The sequence below is a fragment of the Nyctibius grandis genome, chromosome 8 (genome assembly GCF_013368605.1).
Source record: "Nyctibius grandis isolate bNycGra1 chromosome 8, bNycGra1.pri, whole genome shotgun sequence".
Classification (NCBI taxonomy): Eukaryota; Metazoa; Chordata; class Aves; order Nyctibiiformes; family Nyctibiidae; genus Nyctibius; species Nyctibius grandis.
The window spans coordinates 44123510-44134601 of NC_090665.1; the positions used below are offsets into that span (position 1 = coordinate 44123510).

The 11092-nt window shown below is 44.6% G+C and overlaps 1 protein-coding gene across 1 annotated transcript in view; it reads right to left on the bottom strand.

Moving 5' to 3' along the window:
- The window catches only part of GLIS1 (GLIS family zinc finger 1), a 205280-nt gene extending 196030 nt beyond the window's left edge, over window positions 1-9250 (bottom strand). The window contains exons 1-2 of the mRNA XM_068406885.1: window positions 9031-9250; window positions 8404-8793 (exon numbers count right to left, since the gene is read on the bottom strand). Of these exons, the coding sequence (XP_068262986.1) occupies window positions 8404-8793; window positions 9031-9250 (610 nt within the window). The remainder of the gene's footprint in view (window positions 1-8403; window positions 8794-9030) is intronic.
- Between the last annotated feature and the right edge of the window lie 1842 nt (window positions 9251-11092).

Below are 11092 nucleotides of genomic sequence, written 5' to 3' on the forward strand. Positions count from 1 at the left end.
GCTTGCACACTTTTCTCTCTGGGAGAGAGTTTAACACTTGAATCTTCTCTTCTGTGCCTCAAAAGAGCACGGGTGGGATTTTCAAAAACATTCAGTACTGGCCTCCACCTGAAGTCAATGCTACAACTCCCTGCAATTTCAGCAGGAAGAGCAGGGCAAAGCAAGAGTAATGAAATCTCATGTTAAATCCTTTCTTGGATTTTCCCAGAAAATATTGGGAAATAAAACAGAAATTTCCTCTTTTATCTGTTCTCACTTTAACTCTCTTCTCTGTCCAGCACAGATGGGGGTTGGGAGGTAGGCAAGACTTACATGAGGAACAATAAGCAAGTGCTGGTTTAGAGCGAAATGAGTCCTCCTGAATGCAAATTGCTGCTTTCCTCGAGCACCCTTCCTATTTGGTCTTCTCTCTTAAGCATCTGCCACTACAGAGATGTTCCCTCGAAGATCACAACACACAGTCATCATAAGTGACTGATCTCAGTGAAGGATTCGGGTTAAATCAAAGCCAGCTGCTTTACAGAGGGGCAGGCGGCTAAAAAGAAGTTAAACAAAATAATAATAAAAAATGCAATCTAGAACCTACATACATAGGAAATCTACTCTTGTATTTCAAATAAATAACTCTAAGGTATTTAAGCCTCATGCCCAGAAAACAATTTTGTAACTTTTTTTTTAATTTAAGTCATCCTCTTGCATTGTTGTTCTGCCCTAGTAACTCTGAAATGTGCTACTCATCTCTCCCAGTTAAATATCCTGTTTCACAAGCCGACTCTAGATATCTGAAACTGCACAGCATTTATATCTAGCTTTAGGCATCTAGCATTCCAAAGAATTAATATTTAAACTTATTATAAAGGAATGGGGGCTGACTTAAGCATGTAGTATTTAGCAAAACATTTACATTAATAAACTGTTGTGTTGCTTGTTTGAAGCACATTTATCATTCTTTAAACTCCAAAAAAGATTACGCTCCAAAACTGACACATGTATCTATTTTCCTTTTAATACAATCAAGACTTAGATAGAATTATAGAGTGAAAGCTATCAGATTTCAATTTTTACAATACGCTTAAAATTATATTATCTTTCTTTGCCTAGGGGATTGTTGACTTCAGTATTTAAGTGACTTGACCACAGTAAATTGTGAAAAAGCAATGAATCACAGCACTTATTTTAAATAATCTTAGACCCTTTACCTCTTCTTGAGACGCGCCTCATGTTAACATTTTTATACATATTATTGCTCTTCTATCTCTTGATTATAGATAAATGAATAAAACACCCTAACTGGTTACAAGATGTCACTAATTGGTTTTTTCCCCCTCTTATATTAGCCTTTGATTTACACCTCAGGTACACTCTCCCAAGCCAGCACGAGTAATTTATTTACAGCATTGGAAGGCAGGCAAAATACATCATCTACTGTTATACAACCTTCTACTAGGTATTAAAATACCAGGCCCCTGGAGACACACTTCATATAGTTCAGCAAGTTCCAAAATAAACCAAACCGCCAACCCCTTAAGCACTTAAAACAACAATGGAGATCTGTATTAAAAAGTTAGTTTTAGAGTATTTGATGATGTCGCCTTAGTGTCATTTTTCCCTCTGGCTAAATATGCAAAAAACCATGTAAGAATGTATGTGCTTTCCCCACATTCTAAAACAACTGACAACTCTATAGCTCTCTCACAGCCCTCTTCTTACCACACACGTAAATGCCAGAATTAAATGCAGTTTAAGAAGTTTTGCATTCATTTAACCCTTAGAATAAATTTGATCGGGTAGATTCAATTACAGTGCTCCTTACCAATCCACTATGCAAAATAATCACATATACATTCAGACATAATGACAGAAAAGTCAGACATAATATTAGATTTAAACCAATACAATTGCTTAAAAAAAAAAAAAAGATATAAAGCTCAAGCACTTTGTGATGATTTGACTGAGTTCAACCTTGTAATTCCTAAATGCTCAACGCTTTAAAATAACCTAAAACACAGAACTGGGATCTATTTCCTATTGCAGCTCTGGCAATGTCTCATCTGTTTTTCAGGTACTCTCCTTTCAACAAATACTCTTAATCATTAACAATCATTTAATACATCGAAACTAATGACAATAATTAAAAAAAAAAAAAAAGCCTTCCTTGTTCCAGGTTACTAGTGAAGCACAGATTCTGAGAACAGGAAGTTCCAGGTTCCAACTGAGATTTCACATACTGGGTGCCAGAAATGTAATAGGAGGGAAAGAAAGAGGGGAATTCTTTGCCTCTATTCTTCAAAGCCTGTGCAGAAAGGTAGTACTGCAGTAGTCTGAACTGATACTTATCTGAATGGAAGAACAGGCCCTCGCCTTTTTTACATGCCCCATTTAAACGCAATAAAACGACATGAGTGGTTTTAACTGGTCGTTCTGTCTATGTCATTGTAACGCTCCCTGCTCTCGGGAGAAGATAACAGCCGTGGCATATTCAGAAACACATACTTTTGCTATTGTTTGCACATTTGTAGGGCAAGATTACACTGTACCACAGTTAGTGAGCACTGCCCTTGCTTTGGAACCCTGTATTCTTTGAGTTACATCAGTGTGCTGGGAAACAACGTTTGGTGGCCGAGAAAAAAAAAGCAAACAAAACCAACAGCCTATTAAAAGCAGCTTCATGGACTGTGAAATGATTGCTAGATTGCACGCCTTGTTCAAGCCTGTTGACAGATAACGATAGAAACCTGGAGTACAAAATGGAGCAGTTCACATGTATATTCCCTCTCCAATTACCCTGCCATCAACATCTTCAACAGTTCTGAAATCACTGAACAGCAGAGGTTCACGTTTCTAGAATAATGGTAATCATGGCACTGAACATGGAAATTATATTCACAGTACTACAAATTTCTCTTCCTAGTCCATACATTACTCCACTTTCTAGCTTACAGATGGATTTAATACAAGCTTGTTATTTGTGCTACAAGCTTTTCCCTGTACACAGAATAAAGAACTTCTGTAATATTAGCATTAAAATACTGACCCAGCTAGAGTTAGTGGCAAGACTCCTACGCATATTAATTGTTTGGAGTAAAATTTTGTCCCTCCTATTCAACATACTGAGCACCTTTGCTCACTGAAAGTGGGGAAAAAAAAAAACAACACAACTTTGTTGCAATAAAAAAGTACTATCTCCCAGAAGACACTCATTACATTTAGTAGTTTTACTAAATAGAACCTTGAAGCACTTCCAGAATATAATCTCGAATCTACTAAAAATCCTCAGCATATACTTCAACAGCCTATGTGTATACAGGGTTGAACACTAACATACAAATAGTCATTTAGATATAGCTGAATACATAATTTAGAATATTCTAAGTCCAAAGTATTTGTAGTTGATGAGACTACTGACAGGAACACAGTAGTGCACATACTTAAGTACCTGCAAGATAGATTTTAAACTTTTTCTTACTATAAAAGAAGAAAGGAAAAGATATTTTTCTTATATCCCATTTAGCAGAGTATATAATAATCCTCATATTCATTCCATGTGTTAATGTAACATTTTAAAGCCAGAGCAAGTAATTTCTTATTTTTTCCTTCTATTCCTTCAAGTAAAACTCAAGAAGTTACAAAATCTCTTCCACAGATTAGACTTATTTCTTGTAATCCGACATTATTTGTTATTCCATATAATTCTATACAATATTAAGATGGATACAATGTTTATTCTCCTCCTTTTTTCCAATAGCTGTATTTTTTTCCTGAAGCAGAATGGGGTTTTTTTTCTTTTGCTTTACAAGTAGTGAATGCCTTTATATGACAGGTCGATCTCTACTACCAATCCCTGAATAACAAATAATTTAATTATTTGATACAATTAAACCTCTTTTAAATTAAACGCATGAAAGGCTCATCTTCAACTCAGTGACTCTGATTTTGCAACAAAAATCATTAGAAGAACTTCCTTCAGCAGCTAGTAACTGAAAGTTATTTTCCTGTTCAAGATAAGTAAGCATTTTAGCCAGTTTAAGGGAAGAAGAGACAGTCACAATTTATCCCGAAAGACTTTACGCACACATTCTCCAATCTGCAGTTTCCTCTCCTTTCTCCCCTCACAAAAAAAAACAAAAAAAAAAAAGAAAAAAAACCCCAACTGACACCATGAAATAAAAAGGAGTTCTGTAACTGCAAGTTCTGTTCAAATAAACCTTTCAATTTCTTTTTGTAGTGGAGAGTTCAAACACAGCAAGCAAGGGAACTACAGTGAAAAGAAAAAGAAGTTATTACTATAGCTCTATACAAAATTGAGAGAGTTTAGAGATCACCATACCAGTGAGCCCATTCCCTGTCTCCTTATCAGTCCATATAATATTTATCAACCCTAGGCAGTCCAGATAATTCAGGTGAACACAGACAAGGTGTATGAAAGGAAGTGGCAGAATCAGGCCCAGGACCAGCTGATACACCTAATAAGTCATATAACCAAAACATATGCTTTTGCTTAAGATCCCAACATTATAAGCTGTTACTTATGCAAGGACCGTCCTGCTCACCAAGGGAATAACAGGGCGTTGCAATGGCAAGATTTAACCCTCCTTCTCAACAGTAGAAGAAAATTAATACATTTCAATACATTGGTTGTATGTTTGCTGAAAGCAGCTACAGCTAAAAAAAAACCAAACCAAACAACAAAAAAAAAAAACCAACCCACTTTCTCGTTTGAATAGAAAATACTCTCAACAAGGAAACATCCAACTACTGCAACAGCTTATTGTTTTGCCCACTGTAAGTTAATATCTGAAGCGGTTACTGCAAAGGTCTGGGCCATTTGGATGGCTTCCCAGTGGCACAACTAACAGGATAAATCTCGTCATTTCTACTGAGTCATGAATTAGGTACACCGAACGAAACTGGAAAAGAATGAAAAGGAGAAGTGTTTCCTGGTAACAACCATAATCAATGTCATTAAAAAAAATGAGATATTTGACATCTTTATAGATTACTCTTTTGTCACCACTAAAGCTTTCTTTCCCAAAAGTTTCTTTCCTGTCCACATTAATTCCTTTGCTCTGTGTTACTTTCAAAATGGTAACACTGTAGCATGAAATGCAACCAAACAGAACTAAAACCACAGAATCTGAGGAAAATATTGTGAAACGGACTTCATACCTTACGGTACAGTTATTCTATGCCGAGCAGACCACAAATGCCTCTAAGCAGTGCTGCCTGGGTGCAAATACTCTGCTTTGTGACACACAGGGAAATCAATGATCAAGAAAAGCATGGTGTGTATCACAGCCCATCATATCAGAAGGGAGAGGCTGGGTAAAAACTGGGTGCTTATTTTAAACAGCTCCCAAACAGAACAAAATATGAAGCACAATTCCAAAATACCAATACTTTTTGTAAACAACACTCCATCCTGCAAAGTTTAGACCCAAATGACCTGATTCCCAGAAGTAATCCTCACCACCACCCCTCAAGTTTTCGTTTGGCTGTTCATGTAAAAAGACTTGCTCAGGCATGGAAGCATTTTGCAGGATCATAACTTAAATGCTGTGAAGCAGTGGAGTTAACACTACAGAGACATTACAGCAGCAGGATGCTTCTTCCCCATTGTGCTTACTTCAAAGCTGCCCTTTTTATTAGTAGGGTAGTGTATCATTTTGATTCATTCTTTTTTGAAAAAAAAATACCAAAAAAAGTAAAGGCATGTTTAGAAAAAAAAATATTTTTTACAGGCAACTCTAAAAGTTGGTTTTGCTCTTGTTAAAGAGCAAAACTTTTACCCTCCTTACTTGCAGCTTTCAACTGTGTATAAACCAAAACCAGGAGGCACATTCTGTAATCTAACCCAGATTGCAGAGGGAATTACTGGGTACACAGTACTCTGGGGCTGGAGAGCAGGAGACACACAGCGTGACGATCTGAAATCAAGCTGTCATCAGTTTCCTTCCCAAAACCTTTACTGGGTAAATCTGAATATTTCCCTCATTCCCACTTCTGAGCTATATCTTGTTCTATCACATCCACATACAGCCGTCCTTGGCCCTCTTCTTATCTTCGTGAGGGAATCAGGGTTGTTGGGAGATGGTTTACACCAGAAGACCAGCAGTTCTCCCATCCGCAGCATAGCTCACTTTGGATACACAAAGCTCTGATTTTAGAGTTAGATCACAGTGAGCAAAGGAGCGACTTCTGTTATTTCTGTGGAACTGACTCAGGAGCATAGGGTGCAGAGCAGGGGCTGGCAGCTCGCAGCGTTCAGTGGGAGAACAGCAAAATGACCGAGTGGACATTAAGGCACTTGCTGTCACCACACAGGTCAGAAGGAGGAGCACAGCCTGCACATTTGAAATCAGACTCTAGCCCAAAATTATGCTTTCCCTAGCTTCTCCTGATAATCTCTTCATGGGGAAAAAAACCCAAAAAGCAAAAATAAAACCAAAAAAAACCACACAAAAAAAACCCAGTGCTGCTGTCTTCAGAAAAACCCAACATTATCCATCAAATCACCACGCTCAGTAAACGAATACTATCCTGCCCATGGATACCTCCTACTTACTCCCATGACTCAAGTCACCCATATGCTGAAGCAACCACAACGTAACACCCTGGACGGAGAACACATTAAACAAAAAACAGCAACAAAACTTAAAACACACTTTTTTTTCCCCAGTGGTGAAAAGGTGAAATTGATCAGTTGGGAAAGATGAATTAGCATCCTTCTCCCAGTGCCCACCTACATCTACTATAAGAAGTCCCAAGTGAATGGAAATTACACTTTTCTTCATACCCTCCCTACAGCCCTGCCCTCTGCAGCACCCACAAGAGAAATAAGCATGAGAAGAGGACTAAGTAGCTCAAAGTGAAAAATAAAAAAAACCAAACAAGTGTTTCAACAGTCTGCTTGGGTAGGGCAACACATGCGTAGGGTTTTAAGCTGGTATGAACCCTAATCGAGTGGCACCAACCTCACTTGTGGGACCACAAGGGACTTGAAAATCTCATGAGTCCCTTCTACAGGCAGCAGTTACAGCAGCACAGCAGTACTAGAGCTTGTAGCTGTCCCTTCATACTTTGTGAACCCTCCTTCTCCCCCCTCCAAACCTGGTTCTGTGTAACAGACCTTTATTTCATTCTTGCCAAACATTAACAACCTTTTTTTTTTTTTTAAATCGGGAGAGGAGAATTGCAGCATTAACAAACAGAAAAATAAAAAAGGTAATTTATAACCTGCTGCTCCACTCTGTCGGTATTCACTGGTGATGAACAAACACATCTTACGGTTTGCAGGACGGACCTCACACAGATTGAGGTGTTCATTAACATAACCACGGCAATCAAAGGTGCCATCACCCTAGGTAACAAGCTCACAAAGGGAAATGTTAGTAGTCCAAGGGTACGCTGTCTACTTTTATTTTTCAGAAGAATGGACAGAAAGGGATGCACTGAAAAAAAATCCTAGTAGGAACTGTCTTACACCAACAAGATAACAGCATGTACATCTTTAAAATAGAGAACATGAAAGGACCGACAAGAGAAAAGGGGAATTACCGTTTTAACTTTACAAAAGACATTGCTTTAGTATTAATAACCTTAGGTGCAGATGTCTCTGCAAGTGGCTTTGGAGCGTAAAGGAATGCTTGTATTCCCTCTAAATCCATCCAGTGATACTTTAGAGGGATTATTTTAAAACTAAATTTTGATTAACAAATCCCAGTTCAATTAACAAGTTCTGGCTCAAAATGGTAACAGATTGTAGTGGGCAATTCCTAACCTAACTTCAGTGCCACTTCTTTAACAGTGTATAGATGAAAAGTGGGCATTTCTTAACTAGCAGTATTTGACCTTACAGCATGCCTTTCAGGCACCAGGAATCCCAGCTCTGAGGATTCACTGCCTGAATCCAGCATTTGTAACACCTCCTTGAAATACAAACTATAAAAGCAAGCAACCATGGTGAAACTGCTGAATAAGAACTAGGCATTTATTGTCAGTCAGGCATACTCACAAACAAACACCTCACACTCACGCTCTGGCGCAGGACAGACTAACCCAGTGTTCAGCACCATCCTCAAAACAACCACCTCTGAGAAGCGACCAAACTGAGCAGCAGTCACTCGGGAGAACTAAAGATGATGCTGGTCTCAGGATTTCTTAAGGAATATTGAGAAACACTCTGCTTCCCATCGGCAAAAAACAGTCTGATGTATCCTGTGCCTCCAAGGTGCATAGAAAATAAAAGTTTTAAAGCTTGCAGTTAAATAAAGAAGTTAGAAAACATCCTGAAGGTGGGGAAGAAAAGAAACTAAAGGGGATGGAAACTTGATACACATTTTTGTTTGTTTGGTGAATATTTTTTTTGGTGGTGGTAGTGTTCAGTTCACGCATTTTTAAACTCACCCTTCACGCTTTGATGTTTCTGCTGCTGGAAATAGTCTTTAGATCCTCTGGCGCATCGCAGCTCCTGCGCCCTCGGCAGAATTGGGATCCTCTCAAATATGCTGGGTCTTTTGGGGACGAAGTCTAGCAGAGGCGCTGACATTTCAGGGGGGCTCTGCTGAGGCTCCGTGTGGTCACTGCCGCTGCTGACAGTTATTTTAAAGGACATCTGAGGATTCAAGAGAGCTTTACCAGTGCTGGGACGAGTCACCCGCGGCAGTTCCTTCAGAGGCGCTCCCTGGCATTTATCGGTCACCTCGAAGCGGGCCGGACCGGCGCTGCTTTTCTGACCCCCGGCGCGCTCACAGTGCATGTCCTCGTCCGGCTCCTCCCAGGGCCCTCGCCGCTCTCCTGCACCGAGCGGCACACGGGGTGTCAGCGCCGGCCGCCGCCTCAGCCCCGCCGCCTCAGCCTCGCGCCGGCTCCCGCCTCAGCCTCGCGCCGGCTCCCGCCTCAGCCCCGCCGCCTCAGCCTCGCGCCGGCTCCCGCCTCAGTCCCACCGCGCGCGCTGCCAACGGCCGTTAGCGGCCGCCCGGGTGGCGGGAGGCTGCCCACAGCCCGCAGCCCCGCTCGCTCTTTCACGCACACCGGCTGGAGACGGAAGAAACGGGGGGGGCTTAGACCTCAGCGGCGGGTCGCCTGTGAGGGACGGGGAGGCTGGCGCCGCGCGTCGGCTTTCCTCCCTCTCTAGGCAACACCGCCGGGCTTTTCGCAAACGCTCCGGGGAAGGCGAGACCGGCCGGGAGGGGAGGGGGGCCCGGCACACGGCCGGGGTTGCGTCGAGGCCGGTGCCTTTCAGCTGAGGCATCCAAACAGCGGCCGCCCAGGCAACGGCGGACGCGGCGGCAGCGCACGCAACGCCGAACGGCGTGTTTGCCCACGCCGGGCGTTCACGCCGGGCTCACCGCGGCCCCTGGGTCACCGGCCCCGGCGACGCGCTGAGACGTGTGTGAGGGAGGGAGAGCCCGCCCGGGCACCGGTAGCGCCCCGACGCAGCGGTGACAGCCGCGCCCCCGCGCTCCTACCTGGGAGGGGCCGCCCGGGGGGACGCGCTGCCCGCCGGCTCCCGCCGCCCCCGCGCCCCGTCCTGCCGCCGCGCCGGGCTCATGGGCTCAGCCCCGCTCCCCCGCCGCAGGGCCGGCTGCCTGAGTGAAGGCGGCCCGGGCCATTACCCTGGCGCGGCGGCGGGGCCAGCCCTTCGCTCGGGCCAGTCGGGGCGGGCAGGGGGAGGGCTGTGCCGCCGGGGCCGCCCCTCGGGGCTTTGACAGCGGCGCGGCGGGGAGCGGGGTCCGCCCGCGGGCCCGGCCCAGCCCGGCCGCCCCTCACGGCCTCGCCCCGCCGGAGAAGGGGATGGAGCCGGGGAACCTGCGCTTGCCGCGGGCGTCGTGAGAGGGTCAGCACCTCCCTGCGTCCCGGGGCCCGTGAGAGAGCCCGCACCTTCCCCGTGTCCACCCCGGCGGTGAGAGGTCCCTCTGCTTGCCCGCTTGCCCCCAGAGCGGTCTATGTTTTTCCCCTCACACGGCCCCACTGCCGAGGGCCTGGACCCTTCCCATTCTGCCCACGGGCCTCGAGGGTCCCCCATGCCTGTCCCCAGGCAACCCACTCCCGCACCCACAGCAGGTGGGAACCATGGGACACCCGCAAACCACCCAGCCACTGAACAGCCGGCAGCACCCTATAAACAACTTCTCTGCGAAAGCCACAGCAACTGTAGTGTGTCATGGAGGAGCAGCAGGAGAGAGCAAAAGCCTTGCCAACAGCCTGGGCCCAGGAAGCAGGAGATGCATCAGAAGTGGGTACAACCTGGCCAAGATATCTTGATGATGCAGTTACAGGTGCATTCAGTGCTTCTGTCTCTGTGGTGGCCCTGTATCGTTCCCTTCCTGTCCTACAGGTGCCTGGAGCTGGCCCACTCCAGTAGAGACAATTAAGCTAGCTCAGAATAAGCAGCACAGAGCAGTGACATTTGCGCTGGCTCCTCCTGGGCCAGCTCGGGTCTGGAAGCAATCTAGCTGGGTTTATTAGCTTGGGCCTGGTTCCAAGCAAATGCAGGCTGAGCTACGATGCACAGCTTTGCACAAGCAAGCTTTACCAGCCCACTCTTTGCTGGCTGAGGGATGTCTGCACCCTGCTGCCCTGCGTGCTGCTGTCACGACAGGTGCAGCACAGCAGGTCCGTAACACACCAGGACAGCTCAGAGACAGGAATGACTCTGAGTCATCCTTGATTTACACGGGTGTAAATCAGGCAGACATCTGGTTGGAAATCATGCCTGTTCACATCAAACCTAAAAGGAGAGGCTTGGGAGATTTAGCACGAGGAGGAGGGACAGCTACTGAACTGGTATCTTGCTACACCCCTCCTGAGGAGCATCTCGCAGCTAGACAACACAGATCTTCATGTTCTCCCAGGACAGATGCTGCACAGAGTGCCTCACTCAGTTTTATCCAACCCCTTAATAACATATGTCACTCTGCGGAGTAAAGGAATGGTCAAGAGAGGAAGGCACGACTTTTTCTTGGCAAATGCTATGAACGTTGTGGATTTGGTAGGAGGGAGGCAACTCTCCATCAAGGACATGAGATCTTGATATGGAACAAGCAGTTCTAAGGAAGTCCTGTTTGCAGTGCCTCACCTTCTTCCTGCCCAG